Source organism: Terrapene carolina, unplaced genomic scaffold (genome assembly GCF_002925995.2).
Source record: "Terrapene carolina triunguis isolate 2854851 unplaced genomic scaffold, T_m_triunguis-2.0 Scaffold613, whole genome shotgun sequence".
Taxonomy (NCBI): Eukaryota; Metazoa; Chordata; order Testudines; family Emydidae; genus Terrapene; species Terrapene triunguis.
In genome coordinates this window covers 7,158,919-7,177,710 of record NW_020664964.1, presented here as the reverse complement: position 1 = coordinate 7,177,710, position 18,792 = coordinate 7,158,919, and the positions used below count along the sequence as shown (strand labels likewise).

Sequence of the window (18,792 nt, the reverse complement as noted above, 5' to 3'; positions counted from 1 at the left end):
TACGTCATCCATTGTGGTGGGGAAAAAAAAAAAAACCCCTTTTTTTTTTTTTAAAATATCACCCTCTTTCTTCCACCACGCTGTGCGCGCCAAATCCCACCCTGACACCAGTTGTGATAAAGTTCCTCCTCTGCCTTGGTGGGTTCTGCACTTTCTGGCAGATTTGCTCTCCTCAGAGGTTCACGGCAGTCCTCAGTTTGGCTCCTTTTGTTAGTGGCACAAACCTGCCGTTCACTTGGCTAATCTCATCACGGGCCAGCATTGGGAAAAGGAGGAGAACAATCCCCGAAGTCTCTGCTAGCCCACCTAATGGGTCAGGGGACAGGCCAGAGACCTTCCCCTCTGGTGGGACCCACAGTCCAGATCAACTCCTTTTATATCAAATAGGGAGTTGAGGGGATGGGGGGAACCTGGGCCCACCCTCTATTCTGGGTTCCAGCCCAGGACCCTGTGGATTGCAGCTGTCTATAGTGTCTCCTGTAACAGCTGCGTGACAGTTACAACTACCTGGGCTACTTCCCCATGGCCTCCTCCCAACACCTTCTTTATCCTCACCATAAGAACTTCCTCCTGATGTCTGGTTAACGCTTGTACTTTGCAGTCCTCCAGCAATACGCCAACTCACTCCCAGCTCCTCACACGTGCCCCTCACTGACTGAAGTGAGGTCCTTTTTAAACCAGGTGCCCTTGGTTTAAAGGGACTTGCTTAACCTGGGGCTAATATATCTGCCTTCTATCACTCTCCTTTGGCCCGATCCTGACACAGTATGCATTGAGCAAATCCAATATACTGAAATACTGTCCACCACTAACAAACAAATCTTCAATAGGAGGTAGTGGACACTGGTCTGCACATAAAGCTGGATTCAGTATCACTTCAAAGTCTCCACAAATTCAGACTGAGCCATCCTTCTTGATTACTGGTACAATGGATGTAGGCCACTCATTGTGTGAAACCAGTGACAGGACTCCAGTGATAAACAAACAGTCCAAATCTGCTTCCACCAGAGGCTTCAGAGCATAAGGCACAACTCTGGGCTCACAATACTTTGGTTGGCTTTCAGACTTAACAGTAAGCTTCACTGACATGTTGTTCATCTTTTTCAAAAACTTTGAAGTGTCTGTCCACTATGTGATCATGATCAAGTATGGAGTGTAGCTGTTTGATGATACACCGTATGGGTCCCAGTGTGGGGTGATAGGTGACAACTAGGAGTGTGAAATTGCAGAACTACTGACTGTGGTATGTAACCTATCATTAATCAACTTCTATATCAGATGACTGGAGGATAGCTAATGTGACACCAATTTTTAAAAAGGCTCCAGAGGCAATCCCAGCCATTACAGGTCGGTAAGCCTAACTTCAAATTGGTTGAAACTATAGTAAATAACAGAATTATCAGTGACACACAGATGAACATGATTTGTTGGGGAAGAGTCAACATGGTCTTTGTAAAAGGAAACCATGCCTCACCAATCTACTAGAATTCTTTGAGGGGGTCAACAAATAAGGGTGATCCAGTGGATATAGTGTACTTGGGCTTTTAGAAAGCCTTCAACAGGGTCCCTCACCAAAGGCTCTCAAGCAAAGTAAGCAGTCATGGGATAAGAGGGAAAGTCCTCTCATGGATCAGTAACTCATTAAAAGATAGGAAACAAAGGGTAGGAATAAATGATCAGTTTTCAGAAAGGAGAAAAGTAAATAGTGGTGTCCTCTGGGGATCTGTACTGGGGGGCCAGTCCTATTCAACATTCATAAATGATCTGGAAAAAAAGGTAAATAGTGAGGTGGCAAAATTTGCAGATGTTACAAAGCTACTCATGATAGTTAAGTCCAAAGCAGACTGCGAAGAGTTACAAAGGGACCTCCCAAAACTGAGTGACTGGGCAACAAAATGGCCGATGAAATTTAATGCTGATAAATGCAAAGTAATGCACATTGGAAAACATAATCCCAACTATATATACACACAGAAAGGTGGAATCTAAATTAGCTGTTATCACTAAAGAAAGAGCTCTTGGAGTCATTGTGGATAGTTCTCTGAAAACACCCATTCAATATGCACCAGCAGTCAAAAAAGCTAACAGAATGTTGGGAATCGATAATAAGACAGAAAATAGGATTTTCTATATTTCTTATTGCCTCTATATAATTACACGTTATGGCCACATAGTGTGCAGATGTGGTTGTTGTGACAGTGTATCCCATAAGGCTTTATGGGGGGGTGCTTATAAATGTATGTACGACATAACGAACAAAACGAATATGTTTTGTGCTGCCTGTGTCATGTAATTATCTCCGTAAAGGTTATGGTCTACTATATCTATTCATCCTATCTGTACACATATATCATTTTCTACTTGAGGTTAAGAATATGGGCTGTATACTTGCTTGGTTTCTAAGTAAGCTTTGGGAGGCATTTGATCAGTTTCTTTAGGAAGGAATTTTCATAGATTCATAGATTCATAGATTCATAGATTCTAGGACTGGAAGGGACCTCGAGAGGTCATCGAGTCCAGTCCCCTGCCCGCATGGCAGGACCAAATACTGTCTAGACCATCCCTGATAGACATTTATCTAACCTACTCTTAAATATCTCCAGAGATGGAGATTCCACAACCTCCCTAGGCAATTTATTCCAGTGTTTAACCACCCTGACAGTTAGGAACTTTTTCCTAATGTCCAACCTAGACCTCCCTTGCTGCAGTTTAAGCCCATTGCTTCTTGTTCTATCCTCAGAGGCTAAGGTGAACAAGTTTTCTCCCTCCTCCTTATGACACCCTTTTAGATACCTGAAAACTGCTATCATGTCCCCTCTCAGTCTTCTCTTTTCCAAACTAAACAAACCCAATTCTTTCAGCCTTGCTTCATAGGTCATGTTCTCAAGACCTTTAATCATTCTTGTTGCTCTTCTCTGGACCCTTTCCAATTTCTCCACATCTTTCTTGAAATGCGGTGCCCAGAACTGGACACAATACTCCAGCTGAGGCCTAACCAGAGCAGAGTAGAGCGGAAGAATGACTTCTCGTGTCTTGCTCACAACACACCTGTTAATACATCCCAGAATCACGTTTGCTTTTTTTGCAACAGCATCACACTGTTGACTCATATTTAGCTTGTGGTCCACTATAACCCCTAGATCCCTTTCTGCCGTACTCCTTCCTAGACAGTCTCTTCCCATTCTGTATGTGTGAAACTGATTTTTTCCTCCTAAGTGGAGCACTTTGCATTTATCTTTGTTAAACTTCATCCTGTTTAACTCAGACCATTTCTCCAATTTGTCCAGATCATTTTGAATTATGACCCTGTTCTCCAAAGCAGTTGCAATCCCTCCCAGTTTGGTATCATCTGCAAACTTAATAATCGTACTTTCTATACCAATATCTAAGTAGTTAATGAAGATATTGAACAGAGCCGGTCCCAAAACAGACCCCTGCGGAACCCCACTCGTTATGCCTTTCCAGCAGGATTGGGAACCATTAATAACAACTCTCTGAGTACGGTTATCCAGCCAGTTATGCACCCACCTTATAGTAGCCCCATCTAAATTGTATTTGCCTAGTTTGTCGATAAGAATATCATGCGAGACCGTATCAAATGCCTTACTAAAGTCTAGGTATACCACATCCACAGCTTCTCCCTTATCCACAAGACTCGTTATCCTATCGAAGAAAGCTATCAGATTGGTTTGACATGATTTGTTCTTTACAAATCCATGCTGGCTGTTCCCTATCACCTTACCACCTTCCAAGTGTTTGCAGATGATTTCCTTAATTACTTGCTCCATTATCTTCCCTGGCACAGAAGTTAAACTAACTGGTCTGTAGTTTCCTGGGTTGTTTTTATTTCCCTTTTTATAGATGGGCACTATATTTGCCCTTTTCCAGTCTTCTGGAATCTCTCCCGTCTCCCATGATTTTCCAAAGATAATAGCTAGAGGCTCAGATACCTCCTCTATTAGCTCCTTGAGTATTCTAGGATGCATTTCATCAGGCCCTGGTGACTTGCAGGCATCTAACTTTTCTAAGTGATTTTTAACTTGTTCTTTTTTTATTTTATCTGCTAAACCTACCCCCTTCCCATTAGCATTCACTAGGATAGGCATTCCTTCAGACTTCTCGGTGAAGACCGAAACAAAGAAGTCATTAAGCATCTCTGCCATTTCCAAGTTTCCTGTTACTGTTTCTCCCTCTTCACTAAGCAGTGGGCCTACTCTGTCTTTGGTCTTCCTCTTGCTTCTAATGTATTGATAAAAAGTCTTCTTGTTCCCCTTTATTCCCGTAGCTAGTTTGAGCTCATTTTGTGCCTTTGCCTTTCTAATCTTGCCCCTGCATTCCTGTGTTGTTTGCCTATATTCATCCTTTGTAATCTGTCCTAGTTTCCATTTTTTATATGACTCCTTTTTATTTTTTAGATCATGCAAGATCTCGTGGTTAAGCCAAGGTGGTCTTTTGCCACATTTTCTATCTTTCCTAACCAGCGGAATAGCTTGCTTTTGGGCCCTTAATAGCGTCCCTTTGAAAAACTGCCAACTCTCCTCAGTTGTTTTTCCCCTCAGTCTTGATTCCCATGGGACCTTACCTATCAGCTCTCTGAGCTTACCAAAATCCGCCTTCCTGAAATCCATTGTCTCTATTTTGCTGTTCTCCCTTCTACCCTTCCTTAGAATTGCAAACTCTATGATTTCATGATCACTTTCACCCAAGCTGCCTTCTACTTTCAAATTCTCAACGAGTTCCTCCCTATTTGTTAAAATCAAGTCTAGAATTTGCAAGGTTAAGTACCTGATCAGGAAGCACTTGGGGAACAATGCATCATGGAATGCTCCAATCCACATAAGAAGTCTTCCTGGAGACATACAAGATACCATGTGGACAATGGCTTTGACTTGTAAAGACTGAGTCATGCAGGGACATGTGACTTGCCCAGGTGACTCCAGAACTCCATCTTGGAGCTGGACTTTGCATAGGAGTGAGGAGGGGGGTCTCCACCCACAAGAGAAAGTCTATTTAAACCCGTGGGAGACCCCTCCATTTGGTCTTCAGCTGGCTAAAGAAGGAGCCTCTCCACTCCCCCAGGATACTTGAAGGAAACTGGAACAAAGGACAGTAACTACAGGGGGTGTGAGTGATTGCTCGACCCAGGCTAAAAGGAGATTAGCCTGTAAAAGGGAGCATTCTGGAACTGGTGAGGAACTTATCTGTATTTAGTTTGATTAGACATAGATTTGCGCATTTTATTTTATTTTGCTTGGTGACTTACTTTGTTCTGTCTGTTACTACTTGGAACCACTTAAATCCTACTTTCTGTATTTAATAAAATCACTTTGTACTTAGTAATTAACTCAGAGTATGTATTAATACCTGGGGGAGCAAACAGCTGTGCATATCTCTCTATCAGTGTTATAGAGGACGAACAATCTATGAGTTTACCCTGTATAAGCTTTATACAGGGTAAAATGGATTTATCTGGGTTTAGACCCCATTGGGAGTTGGGCATCTGAGTGCTAAAGACAAGCACACTTCTGTGAGCTGTTTTCAGGTAAACTTGCAGCTCTGGGACAAGTGATTCAGACCCTGGGTCTGTGTTAGAGCAGACGGGAGTGTCTGGCTCAGCAAGACAGGGTGCTGGAGTCCTGAGCTGGCAGGGAAAACAGGAGCAGGGGTAGTCTTTGCACATCGGGTGGCAGCTCCCAAGGGGGTTTCTGTGATCCAACCTGTCACAGTTGTCCCATCTCAAAAACGATATATTGGAATTGGAAAAGGTATCCAGAGAAGAGCAACAAAAATGATTAGGGGTATGCAACAGCTTTCATATGAGGAGAGATTAATAAGACTGGGACTTTTCAGCTTCGAAAAAATAAGACTAAGGGGGCAGGGATAGCTCAGTGGTTTGAGCATTGGCCTGCTAAACCCAGGGTTGTGAGTTTAATCCTTGAGGGGGCCATTTAGGGATCTGGGACAAAAATCTGTCTGGGGATTGGTCCTGCTTTGAGCAGGGGGTTGAACTAGATGACCTCCTGAGGTCCCTTCCAATCCTATGATTCTATGATATGATAGAGGTCTATAAAATCATGACTGGTATGGAGAAAGTAAATCAGGTTTAAAACAAACAAAAAGAAGTATTTCTTCATACAATGCAGTCAACCTGTGAACTCTTTGCCAGAGGATGTTGTGAAGGCCAAGACTATAACAGGGTTCAAAAAAGAACTAGAAAAATTCATGGAAGATAGGTCCATCAATGGCTGATGGACAGGGATGGTGTCCCTAGCCTCTGTTTGCCAGAAGCTGGGAATGGGTGAAAGGGGATGGCTCACTTGATGATTATCTGGTCTGTTCTTTCCCTCTGAAGCACCTGGCAATAGCCACTGTCAGAAGACAGGATACTGAGCTAGATGGACCCTTGGTCAGACACAGTATGGCCGTTCTTATGTTCTCCCAGGTTGCAAAAGCCAGCTGACACTCCTGTAGAGCCCTACATTACTGCTCCAGATTCCTTCGGAGTCCACTCACCCTCCTCCCCACTTCTTTTCTATGGCCCTCTTCCTGTTCCATAGATGTAAGATGAACTATATGTTCCTGCACCAGAAAACACTCCTGGTCCCACTCATCACTGAGGGAACCTTGAGCTGGTGGGGGCTGTTCCTGAACCTTAAAAGAAAAGTTAAACTATATGCTGAACCATCAGTGGCGTCAAGTGTTGTGGATAGCCGTGGGAGTAGCGCCAGGGACCTGAGGTTTGTGCTCTTCCTCTCCCTCATGCATTTGGAGTACCTCTACCTCCTCAGGGTTCCTGTGCAGAAGTTGATGCCATAGAATTGCTGTACTGTCATTGCCACCCACCCATACGTAAACACCTTGTAGTCCTCTGCACAGAGGCAGCAGCAAACCATACCTGGTTTCCCCACTACTATTGTGAAATGCTGTCATGCATTCTGTGTTCAGTGTTCTGGCCTTCACCCTCCCCCTTCTCCTGAGTGGCAGCTTCTGGTCACCTGCATCTGCATTTCCCCCATACTCTTAAACTCTTCCACTCCCATCACTTTTCTTCTCCAACCTCTTCATTTTAGATTTTAAGATATTTGTTATAATTCCATCTCTTTCCACAATCCTTTCTTTCCTTCACTACCACAGAATGGTAAGGAAAAAGTGGCCACTCTTGTACTGCTCCCAGAATTTGAAATGTTATCCTAGCACTTTCACTCCTAGGGGAGGTTTCCTGTCTATGTTGAGTAATTATCATCTTGGTGCTATTCAGGGGAAGAGACCGTCACAGCCTACCTAGACTGTTTTTAAAAGCACCAAAGGGAAAATCAAAAACACTCACACAAAAACAGAAATGAGAGATTAGGGCAAATGCAGTAGCAGGAGTGATATAGATTTGTTGGGTAAAGTAAATAAGTGTTCTGATAGCTTATGTAAGCAATGTTTAAACTGAGATTTTTTTGTATTCAATAGGTATTGGTTCATTGATGGTGTCGTTCATCGTGAGCTTATATTATAACACCATTTTAGCCTGGGTAATGTGGTATTTCATTAACTCATTCCAAGAGCCCCTTCCTTGGAGCGCTTGCCCACTAAATGGGAACAGAACAGGTAATTAATATTTCAAGTCTCTTGTCATTAATGGTGTTAAGGTTGCAAAGTGTTACAACCTCTTTTTTATTCCTGTAACATGGCATTAAGTTCTACTGTACAGATTTTTTTAATGGCTCATTTAAAAATCTTCTCTTTGCACTAGGGCTGTCAAGCGATTAAAAAATTAATCATGATTAATCGTGTGATTAATCAGACGGTTAAAGAATAATAGAATACCATTTATTTAAATATTTTTGGATGTTTTCTACATTTTCAAATATATTGATTTCAATTACCACACAGAATACAAAGTGAACAGTGCTCACTTTATATTATTTTTATTACAAATATTTGCACAGTAAAAAACCAAAGAAATAGTATTTTTCAGTTCACCTAATACAAATAATGAAGTGCAATCTCTTTATAATAAAAGTTGAACTTAACTTACAGAATTATGTACAAAAAAAAACTGCCCTCAGAAACTTACAAATGTAGATTTTTTTTGTTACATAACTGCACTCAAAAATAAAACAATGCACATCTTTAGACCGTACAAGTCCACTCAATCCTACTTCTTGTTCAGCCAATTGCTCAGACAAACAAGTTTGTTTACATTTGCAGGAGATAATGCTGCCCGCTTCTTGTTTATAATGTCACCTGAAAGTGACAACAGGTGTTTGCATTGCAGGTGTTTGCATGTTGTAGCCAGTGTTGCAAGATATTTATGTCCCAGATGTCCCTTCATGCTTCAACCACCATTCCAGAGGACGTGTGTCCATGCTGATGACGGGTTCTGCTAGATAACGATCCAAGCAGTGCAGACCAACGCATGTTCATTTTCATCATCTGACTCAGATGCCACCAGCAGAAGGTTGATTTTCTTTTTTGGTGGGTTGGGTTCTGTAGTTTCCGCATTAGAGTGTAAATAAAAAGTGGGCAGCATTATCTCCTGTAAATGTAAACAAACTTATTTCTCTTAGCGATTGACTGAACAAGAAGTAGGACTGAGTGGACTTGTAAACTCGAAAGTTTTACATTGTTGTGTTTTTGAGTGCAGTTATGTAACAAAACAAAGATCTACATTTGTAAGTTACACTTTCACAATAAAGAGATTGCGCTTCAGTACTTGTATGAGGTGAACTGAAAAATACTATTTCTTTGTCATTTTTACAGTGCAAATATTTGTAATAAAAATATAAAATGAGCACTGTACACTTTGTATTCTTTATTGTAATAAAAATCAATACATTTGAAAATTTAGAAAAACATCCAAGATATTTAATAAATTTCAATTGGCATTCTATTGTTTAACAGTGCAATTAATCACAATTAATTTTTTGAGTTAATCATGTGAGTTAACTGTGATTAATCAACAGGCCTACTTTGCACCTTTAGGGTTAGATGGTGACCCAGCCCTATATGGTCACACAATCATGTGAAGCCTTTGCTTCCATCATCCCTTTGCAGACAAATAATATTCCCCACATCACAGCTAAGGCATGATGTGAAGAGCAGGTCTGTACGTTGGCTACTTCTTCCTCCAATTGAGCAACTGGACTGAAGGGGAGCTGTGCAGTACCCAGTGTTGACAGGGGAGTAAGCTGTACCCTGTAAGAGTCTGTAGTGAGTTACTTTCTCTCAGGATTTAGAGGGAAGCAGAGAAGGAATTAGTATCGGCGATCAAATTCCTTTCTGGTGAGATGCAACTACACACTTTACTTTTCACAGGACTGCCTGTGACAGGCAATCCCCCAAGTACAACATGGAACTGGGGTACCACTGTGCCCCCTTAGCTCTCCAGCCTTGGCTGTCTCTCACTAGTGACAAGCAGCAACTCCTCCAGGCACTACTATCACTCAGCACAACATGTGGAGCCATACACCCATCTAGATTGCATGAATGCTCCCAGAGCCATTCACAAATCACACAGAGAAAGGCACCAGTAAATCTCCCAAGCCCCCAGGCTTGCACCCCCAGACTATGCCATCTTGCTCTAGTCAGAAGCCTGACCAGTGTAAGTAAGTTTATTACCCAGTCCACCCCTCCTTCAATGTGGAGAGGACATACACACAAGCCTTTGTGAACTCAGCTGAGATTTCCCACACACTTCAACCAAAGCAAACTGTTTTAAGTAAAACAGAAAACTGATTTATAATCTATCTTTCTGTAGTTAATAAGTGGTAGTCCTAGAAGGTCAGAAATAGTTACTGTTGTCAGACGCTCTCGGTGTGGTGCTCTGCTCTGTTCAGTGTTGATATCAATCGGCTGCGTGCGTGTTCCCTCTGTGTGCTGCCCCAGCACTGCGCAGATAGCTGACACAGCAGATCCCAAGAGAACCCCCAATGACCACAGACTCTAGTAAGGTACGAAGGCACGTCGGCCAGGTTTATTGTCAAACGAAGCACAGTAATAGTTCCCCCTAGACTTTACTCTAGAGGACGTACTACGAATATGTGCCCCCTGGCAATGGACTCAGCTCAGTCAGTGGCGGGACTTTCCACTGCCCCCTAGGCTGGACAAAGATATCCACTCAGGATGCATTCTTATACACAGATACAAACAAGTTACATATCACTCCTGACATATTGAGGTGCAACCCCTCTACGCAGCAAGGTAAAACCCCTCTACGCAATAAGGTGCCGCCTCTCACCTTGTACATGTTGGTTCGAACAAAACAACACTATCCATCATATTCCCCTTTTGGCCCTGTCATTGGGATGGGTCAGCCTGTTCCTTGTTGTGTGTAGAATGTACAAGTATGTGAATGTTCTGATATCTGGTGTCCAGTACCTTTTAGGCATGTCTCTTTTTGCAGCATCAGCCCTTTCCTTGCCAGCTTCTGTGAGCAGGGCCTGCCTCTGGCTCACAGCTTAACTTTGCTTTATGTTAGCTAAGTCTTGACCATTACTTTAGTTCAGGCCTTAGGCCTCATACTGGGCCTCTGATACCAAGGTTTATATCTCAGGGCCTCCTCTTACTACAGTTACCGAAGAAAATAAAAAGGTAAGTGCATAGTCTAAATCTTAAACCTTATTATGCTAGACAGTATTTGGATCTATCAGTTTTCTCACCTGACTGGATGTTACAATTCTTCATAAACAGGATTCTCTCTCAAGCCTGGGACCAGTCTTCACAGTTGAAGTCTTTGTCTTCTCAGCGTTCTTGTTGTTTCCAGCATAGGTGGGGGAGGAGAAAGTCCAAGGCATGATGCCACTGTCCCTTATTTTATACCCTCAGTCCATGTGCCTGGAAAATACTAGCCCAGACATGTCCTGGTGGGTTTCGCTGAGTCACAGAGTTGAGCAATCCCCCTGTTGTGGTCTTGTGCAACTGAGGTTATGGCTACACTACGAGGCTTTTAGCGACACGGCTGTGCTGCTACAGCTGTGCTGGTAAAAGGCATGCAGTGTAGCTGCTATTTGTTGGCAGGAGAGAGCTCTTCTGCCAACAAAAAACTTCCACATCTCCCCTCCCCCCGCGCCCCCGAGCAGCAGCAGCTTTGGCAGCAGGAGAGCACTCCTGTTGACAAAGCGCTGTTCACACCAGTGCTTTTTGTCGGTAAAACTTTTGTCATTCGGGGTGTGGGGTGTGTTTTTAACACCCCTGAATGACAAAAGTTTTGCCGACAAAGTGCCAGTGTAGACAAACCCTGAGTGATTAGTTCAGCAGTCCACATTGTGTGGTGCTTGTGCAACTGTCATTGAATTGTAAATCCTTTGATTACAACTCCCCTGATTATTGGTGCTTGAACACCCCCCTGGGAGTGGTTTGCCTTCTTTTTATGTCACTTACAACATATTTCAGTAACAACAATATATAGCAAAATCTGATAACTTGATATACACTAATACACATATTTTGACCAAACAGTGGGTTTCATAAGATCTTATATGACATGATTTATATGAAATATATTATAATTATATGATAGGGTGAATATGGGAGTTCCGGGGTGCTGCTTTGAGGTACAGAGTTACACCAGTGCAAAGTTGGTATAAAATGATATAATTATGTAGTAATTTGCATCCACTTTGCTCTGTTGTAAGCAATGACACAAAGTTACAGTGGTGAATAAGCTCTACTATATTGAACTGTAATCAGTGCTCCATACAGTGCTTCCAGTTTGGTTACTTTACCTTAAGAAACAAAGTCATGAGAGTAAAAAAAGGTGTGCAGCACCTGACCTCCCCTTGCTGCTCCATCAGAGGCATGGCTGGGGATTTCATAGGCACTGTGGTACCTGGGTGCCCCTCTTCCTGTTCTCCACTACCTTCATTCTCTTTAGGTTATAAGCCATGCATTCTTTCTTCCTAGATGTGTACATTTAGGTGTTGCTCTGCTCAGCACTGCAAGGTCTAAATGGGGCTTAACTGTCTGAAGTCATTTCAGAAGTTACTTAAGCTCCTAAATCTCACTGAAAGTCTGTAAGAGCTATAATAAAATCATTTGTATGTTTGATACTTATGTTTAGTGTGTTAATATTTTTGTATTCAGTTCGCATATTTTTAGACTATAACTTGGCAATGTAGATGCTATTGTGAGAAAGATTTCCAGAAGATAGTGTGACCAAGGGACCTCTTTATGCCAAATGACTGAGGGCACAGGGGGTACATAGAGTTTTACTGGAATCCTGTGGGTCAAATATATACATAATAATTCAGTAAAAGGTGGCATGTGTGGCATCTACCAAAAGCCAGTAATATGCTGGTCATCAATCATTGCAAAGTGTATGTAAGGATATTTACAAGTTATGTATCTATACTGAAAACTATGTTCTTAAGATATGTAAGTTAAGTCACCAGAAGGTGATAAACAGTTTCTATGCAGGCAAGGGGTAGGAGACACTCATCTTCCTGACTGGTCATTGTTTGTTTATTTTGCAACTTACAATGCGTGTCTATTTGCATGCAGAGCCACCAGCTAATCAAGACAGCAAAAAAATCACAAGAGTTCACAACATCTACAGGAAAGAGCACAGAGCAGGAGGGTGTCCTGTTTATGATGAAGATCAAAGAATTAGTTTGCTATATCAGGACAGAGCAGAGAGTCATACAGTATCCTTCACATGGGGAGACAAGCTGCTAGTGGGCATTGTCTTATGACTGGAGGATCACAGCCAGGCAGGCTGTTAGGCACTGGGAGAAAGACTTTGGAGTGAACTAAACTTTTAGACAAGAGTGTATCTTGTTCCTTAAGTCTAGGTTTTAGAATGTATTTAATGATTTTGTTTTATATATAATCATTTGTTTCCATTATTTCAACTTATCATTTGAATCTCTATGCTTCATTAAACTTTTGCTTGTTTTTTCTATAAACATATCTAAGTGCTGTGTGTTAAGCAGAGCTGTGACCTAAGGTGTAACAAATAAGCTGAGATATTCTGTTCCTTTGAGAGCAGATGTCAGGGTTCCCTCCCCACTCTGAACTTTAGGGTACAGAGGTGGGGACCCACATGAAGACCCCCTAAGCTTATTTCTACCAGCTTAGGTTAAAAACTCCCCACAGCACAAATTCTCCCTTATTCCTTAGATTAAGTAATGCTGCCACCACCAAGTGATTTAAACAAACATTTAGGGAGGGCCACTTGGAGCCCTACCTTCCCCAAATATTCCCCCCAAGCCCCTACACCCCCTTTCCTGGGGAGGCTTGAGAATAATATCCTCACCAATTGGTACAGGTGAACACAGACCCAAACCCTTGGATCTTAAAAACGATGAAAAATCAATTAGGTTCTTAAAAGAAGAATTTTAATTAAAGAAAAGGTAAAAGAAGTACCTCTGTAAAATCAGGATGGTAAGTACTTTACAGAATAACAAAAGACTCAAGAACATAGAGGATCTCCCCTCCAGGCAAAACCTTAAAGTTACAAAACCAGGGATAAACCTCCCTCTAGACAAGGAAAAATCACAAGCCAAAATAAAAGTAAGCTAACACAATCCCTTATTATTACTTACTAATTCTAATTGAGTTGGATTGCTTTCCTTCTTGATCTGTCTCCGGCAAGCACACAGAACAGACAGACAAAGAACAGACAAAACAAAGCCTCCCCCACCCCAGATTTGAAAGTATCTTGTCCCCTTATTGGTCCTTTTGGTCAGGTGCCAGCTAGGTTACCTGAGCTTCTTAACCCCTTACAGGTAAAAGGATTTTGTGCCTCTGGCCAGGAGGGATTTTATAGTACTGTATACAGGAAGGTTGTTACACTTCCCTCTATATTTATGACAGCAGCATATCTGTGTCTGTGAATACTGTGAGTGGATCAGGGGCTGGCCACTCTAGGGGGATATTTGGTGGGTTTGGGGCTTGGAGTGTCCCTATCGCTAACCTACAGAGGGATAATGGAGCCTCTGAAGGTTGAGAGGAGAGTGCTTGTGTTGCCTGTGGCCAGTGGAGGTGAGGAGCTGACATCCAGCAGACACAGTAAATGCTCTCTCATGCTATAGGCAGGTGGTAACAAGGTGCCTCACAACCCTGGGTGCTCCCAGAAAGCATCACAGAGCCACCTTTTGAAAAAGAAATTAAAAAATATTTCACCCAAACGTAACAAACAAAAGAGGTGATAGTTTAACAGTCTAAACTTCAGATTTCAAACACCTAGCATTCCTGGAACCACCTCAGTGATACTGACTAAACCCATTATCCTACTGAGTTAGATCAGAATACCATGCAGTTTGCTGTCTATGGGTCTTTAAGAGAAGACCTGAACAACTAGTGTCTTATTTGGATTAGAAAGACATTAAAAAACACCTTGGCACTTTTTGTAAGAGGAAGGAATTTTCCCTGATGTTCTTCAACAAAAAGTTTCCATCCCCACTATTGTTGTGTAGGATACTGTGCACTGGTTTCCTTCCATGCTCCATCTCCTGGAGCTAGCTGAATTTCAGTAGTGCTATACTTTACAGTTTGTAAAGTGCTTTGGGATTTCTTGGATTGAGACGGCTGTATAAAGCATATTATTCCAGATCCCTGGAGTATAGAAACTGAATATGTTATGAAAGGGTTGATCTAGTTTTCGAGAGTGACAAGTTCCTGAGATCAGATGTTCAGACTTAAAAAAAAAAAAAAAAAAAAAAAAAAATATGGACCACAACAAAAAAAAAAAAAAAAAAAAAAAAATCATATGGACCACCTCAACCTCCCACTCTTGATACTACTGTAGCTGACACAGGTCTGTTGTGTTAAGCACCATGAAAGAGTAGCAGTAGGGTGGCATTTATGCATTCCAATTGTCTAATGAGATCAACTTTAGTAGTTATATGTCCCCCCTCCCATTACATTAGTATCTGAAGCCCTGATTCACAAAAGGTACGTAGGCACCTAAGTCCCAGTTTTAGGCTCCACCATGATCCATAAAATTCATGCTGAACCTTGTAAGCACCTAAACTCACTCAGCACCTAAGTGTTCAGGGTGAAAGATCCCTCGGTGCCTAAGTTTCTGCCTTTGACCATGCACACTGTTGCCTCCCTCTAGGCATCTTGGTACCTTTCTCCCATCTAACCCCAAGGTGATCCACAAACTGGGGGAAGATAGGTCAATGAATATCAAAGTAATGTGTGGAGCCAAATCTGTAGAGCCCTGCACAGATACAAACTTTGTATCCACGTCCAATCTGCAAAAATGATCTGCAGATATCCAGAACTCTACAAATCTGGTAGGCATGCTCAGAGGTCACCTACTGGATCAGGTCCCAGTCAGAATCTGTCTGGAGGAGGAGGTTAGAGCACTCACCTGGTATCTCAGAGACCAGGGTCAATTCCCCACTCTGCTGGAAGGGAAGAAAGGGGGAGACCCCTGTTCAAATCCTTTCAGGAGAGTACTCTAACTACTGAGATATGGGATATTCTTATATGGGGCTCCCTCAGTCTCTCCTGGTGAAGTTGTTCCACTGTGAATAAATATTTAGTGTCATTGGGTGAGAGAAAGAAAATTACTCCATAGTCCAGTGGTTAGGGCACTTACTTCATATGTGGGAGACTACAGGGCCAAGGCCCCTGGCCTAATCACTCTATTTATTCACAGTGGAACAGCTTCACCAGGGGAAGGAATCTCATAGCACAGTGGTTAGCACATGCTCCTGTGAGGTGAGCATTCCCTGTTCAGATTCGCTCTTCCTACCTCTGACAGAGAGGGGGGAATTGAACGCAGTCTCCCACATCACAGGTGAGGTGCTCTAATCACTGGTAAAAGTTAGTAAAAGTTATAAGGCAGGCAGCTCCTCCAGCTCTTTTGTGTAGAATGAGACAGACATCTCACTCATTCCCACAAAAACTATTTAGGCACCTAGTCCACCTGACTCTAGGAGAGGGGTTCCTGTTCATGGATCACAAGTAGAGATAGTCCCCTCCCAGCAGCCCAGACCTAGGGCTAGTCTACACTGGGAATTTACATTGGCATAGTTATGTCTCCCAGGGATGTGAAATATGTACACCCCCAAGAGACGTAGCTATACTGATCTAACCCCTAGTGTAGACAGTGCTAGGCTGACAGAAGAATTCTTCCACTGATCTAGCTACCACCTCTCGGTGGTGGGGTTGGGGGGGTGGATTACCTACACTGGCAGGAGAACCCCTCCCGTTCGTGTAAGTAGTGTCTATGCTGAAGTGCTACAGCAGCACAGCTGCAGCATTTAAAATGTACACAAGCCCTTGGGCACCTATCTCCATGACAGCAGTGGGGCTTAGGACACATTCTTGTCATCAGCGTCTCCTACTGGCTAGCTTAGGCAACTCCCCACCTAGTGTGCTAGCTTTTGTGAACTGCAGTCTAAGGCCGTGGCTACACTCAAAACTTCAAAGCGCCGCCGCAGGAGCGCTCCCGCAGCAGCGCTTTGAAGTGGAGTGTGGTTGCGCGCCAGCGCTGGGAGAGAGCAGGTACTCCACCTCCACCAGGGGATTAGCTTACAGTGCTGGGAGCTGGTGCTTTACAGCACTGTAACTTGTTGCGCTCAGGGGGGTGTTTTTCACAAAGTTGCAGCGCTCTAAAGCACCAGTGTAACCAAGCCCTAAGGCATGTATCTCTCTCCTTGCATTGTATAGAGAACATTAGGTCCCCAACTCAGATTTTGGGAATCATAGTGTTGTTCCTGTGATTTTCTAGATGCTGCAACGCTGAGCAGTGCAATACCTAAGTCCCTTTGTGGATCTCGGCTTGAATTTCTCAGTATTACATATTTATCCTCACAGCACCCCTAGGAAAGTACTACTCCAAGAGATGACTCATGCTTGCTGATAGTAGGGGGCACAATGTAAAGGGGGGGGCACGTGATCACCCCACATCACCTCTGGAAGGAAACTTCCAGCCCCACCTCCCTGGGCCAGGGCAGCCAATCCTGATGGCTCCTGAGGGATGAGGCCACAGACGCAAGGATCATATGCCTCTAGGCTGGGCTAGGGGCAGCCCCAGCCCTGGGAGACTCACACTACCAGTGTCTCCCTGGAGCTCCCATGTCCTTGTGGACACCTCAGCAATGGAAGGGGCATGGGAAATGCCCCTACTTCTGGCTGAGCAGATGGACCCTGCTCCCGACACCTTCCCCAGTGACCTCCCACTCTGCGCCCGGCCTGGGGCCACCACACTCTCCCTGCCAGAGTTAACTGTGGGGAGGGAGGGCTCTGCCTTCTCCTGCTGCATCTCCCCACATTGCTGGCTCATTTGACCCCTGTCCCAGCAGCGGGCCCGAGCGGGGAGTACAGGGGGCGGGACAGAGCCGCTTCTCACACCGGCTGAGGGTGGCTGCTCATGGTCGCTGCCTAGCAAGCTGGAAACCCCCATTCCTCTGCACATTTCCAAGTCACTTGGCCCCGTCTCTGGCAGCTGGGCCCAAGCAGGGAGCAGAGGGGTGAGCCACCACCACCTCCCCTGCTGGGCTCTCTTCCAGGCAGCAACTCTGAGCTGAGTCAGCCAACATGAGAAGCAACTCCATACTGCCTTCAGCTCCCTGTCCACGCCCAGCTGCTGGGGAAGGGGCCGAGCAAGCTGGAAGTGCCAGGGGAGAGGCACAGCAGCAGGACAGAGCTACCAAGGTCACCCAGGAAGTCTGTGGCACTTGGGTGAATTTGGTCCCCAAATTCCACACTAGTGTCCTAATCACTGGACAATCTTAAGATGGGCATGGTTGCTTAGGAATTGTGAAGTATTAGATTTCCTGACCTGAATAGTGCTGGAGCTTCATCCCTGCACAATTCTTGAGGTTCCTGTAGCCCAGGGGTCGGCAACGTTGGCACACGGCTCGCCAGGGTAAGCACCCTGGCGGGCCGGGCCAGTTTTATTTACCTGCTGACGCAGCAGGTTCGCCGTCCCGGGCCAATGGGGGTGGCGAGAAGCGGCGTGGGCGAGCGATGTGCTGGCCTCGGCTTCTCGCCGCCCCCATTGGCCCGGGACGGCGAACTGCGGCCAGTCGGGGCCGCGATCGGCCGAACGTGCCGCGTTAGCAGGTAGATAAAACTGGCCCGGCCCACCAGGGTGCTTACCCTGGCGAGCCGCGTGCCGAATTTTGCCGACCTCTGCTGTAGCCAAAGTCCCTTTGTAAGCTGGTATGGTCTCTCACCAGCCTATCTGGATTTGGTCCTGCAGGAGAGAGAGGCAGGGAAATGCCTAGTTTGAGGATCCTGCTGGCGCTTAGGTGCCTGGGTGTTGGGACTAAGGAAGTTATGCACAGGCCCAGCAGCATATTCATACAATTGTAGGACTTGAAGGGATCTCAAAAGGTCATCTAGTCCAGTCCTCTGCACTCACGGCAGGACTAAGTATTATCTAGATCATCCCTGACAGGTGTTTGTCTAACCTATTCTTAAAAGTCTCCAATGATGGAGATTCCACAACCTCTCTAAGCAATTTATTCCAGTGCTTAACCACCCTGACAGTTAGGAGGTGTTTCCCAATGTCCAACCTAAACCACTCATGCTGCAATTTAAGCCCAATGCTTCTTATTACAAGGAGGAAGAAAAATTGTTTTCCTTAACCACTGAGGATAGGACAATCTTTTATGTATTTGAAAATGTCATTACATCCCCCCATAGTCTTCTCTTCTCCAGACTAAACAAACCCAATCTTTTCCCCCAATCTTTCCTCATAGGTCTTGTTTTCTAGACCTTTAATCATTTTTGTTGCTCTTCTTTGGGTTTTCTTCAATTTATCCACATCTTTCCTGAAACGTGGCACCCAGAACTGGACACAGTACTCCAGTTGAGGCCGTATCAACGAGGAATAGAGCG

The 18,792-nt window shown here is 44.1% G+C and overlaps 1 protein-coding gene across 1 annotated transcript in view; it reads left to right on the top strand.

Annotated features, from left to right (window-relative positions):
- LOC112103367 (sodium-dependent neutral amino acid transporter B(0)AT3-like) overlaps positions 1-18,792 on the top strand; it is a 93,766-nt gene that overhangs the window by 22,743 nt on the left and 52,231 nt on the right. The window contains exon 3 of the mRNA XM_024195084.1: positions 7,459-7,596. Coding sequence (XP_024050852.1) covers positions 7,459-7,596 — 138 coding nt within the window. The remainder of the gene's footprint in view (positions 1-7,458; positions 7,597-18,792) is intronic.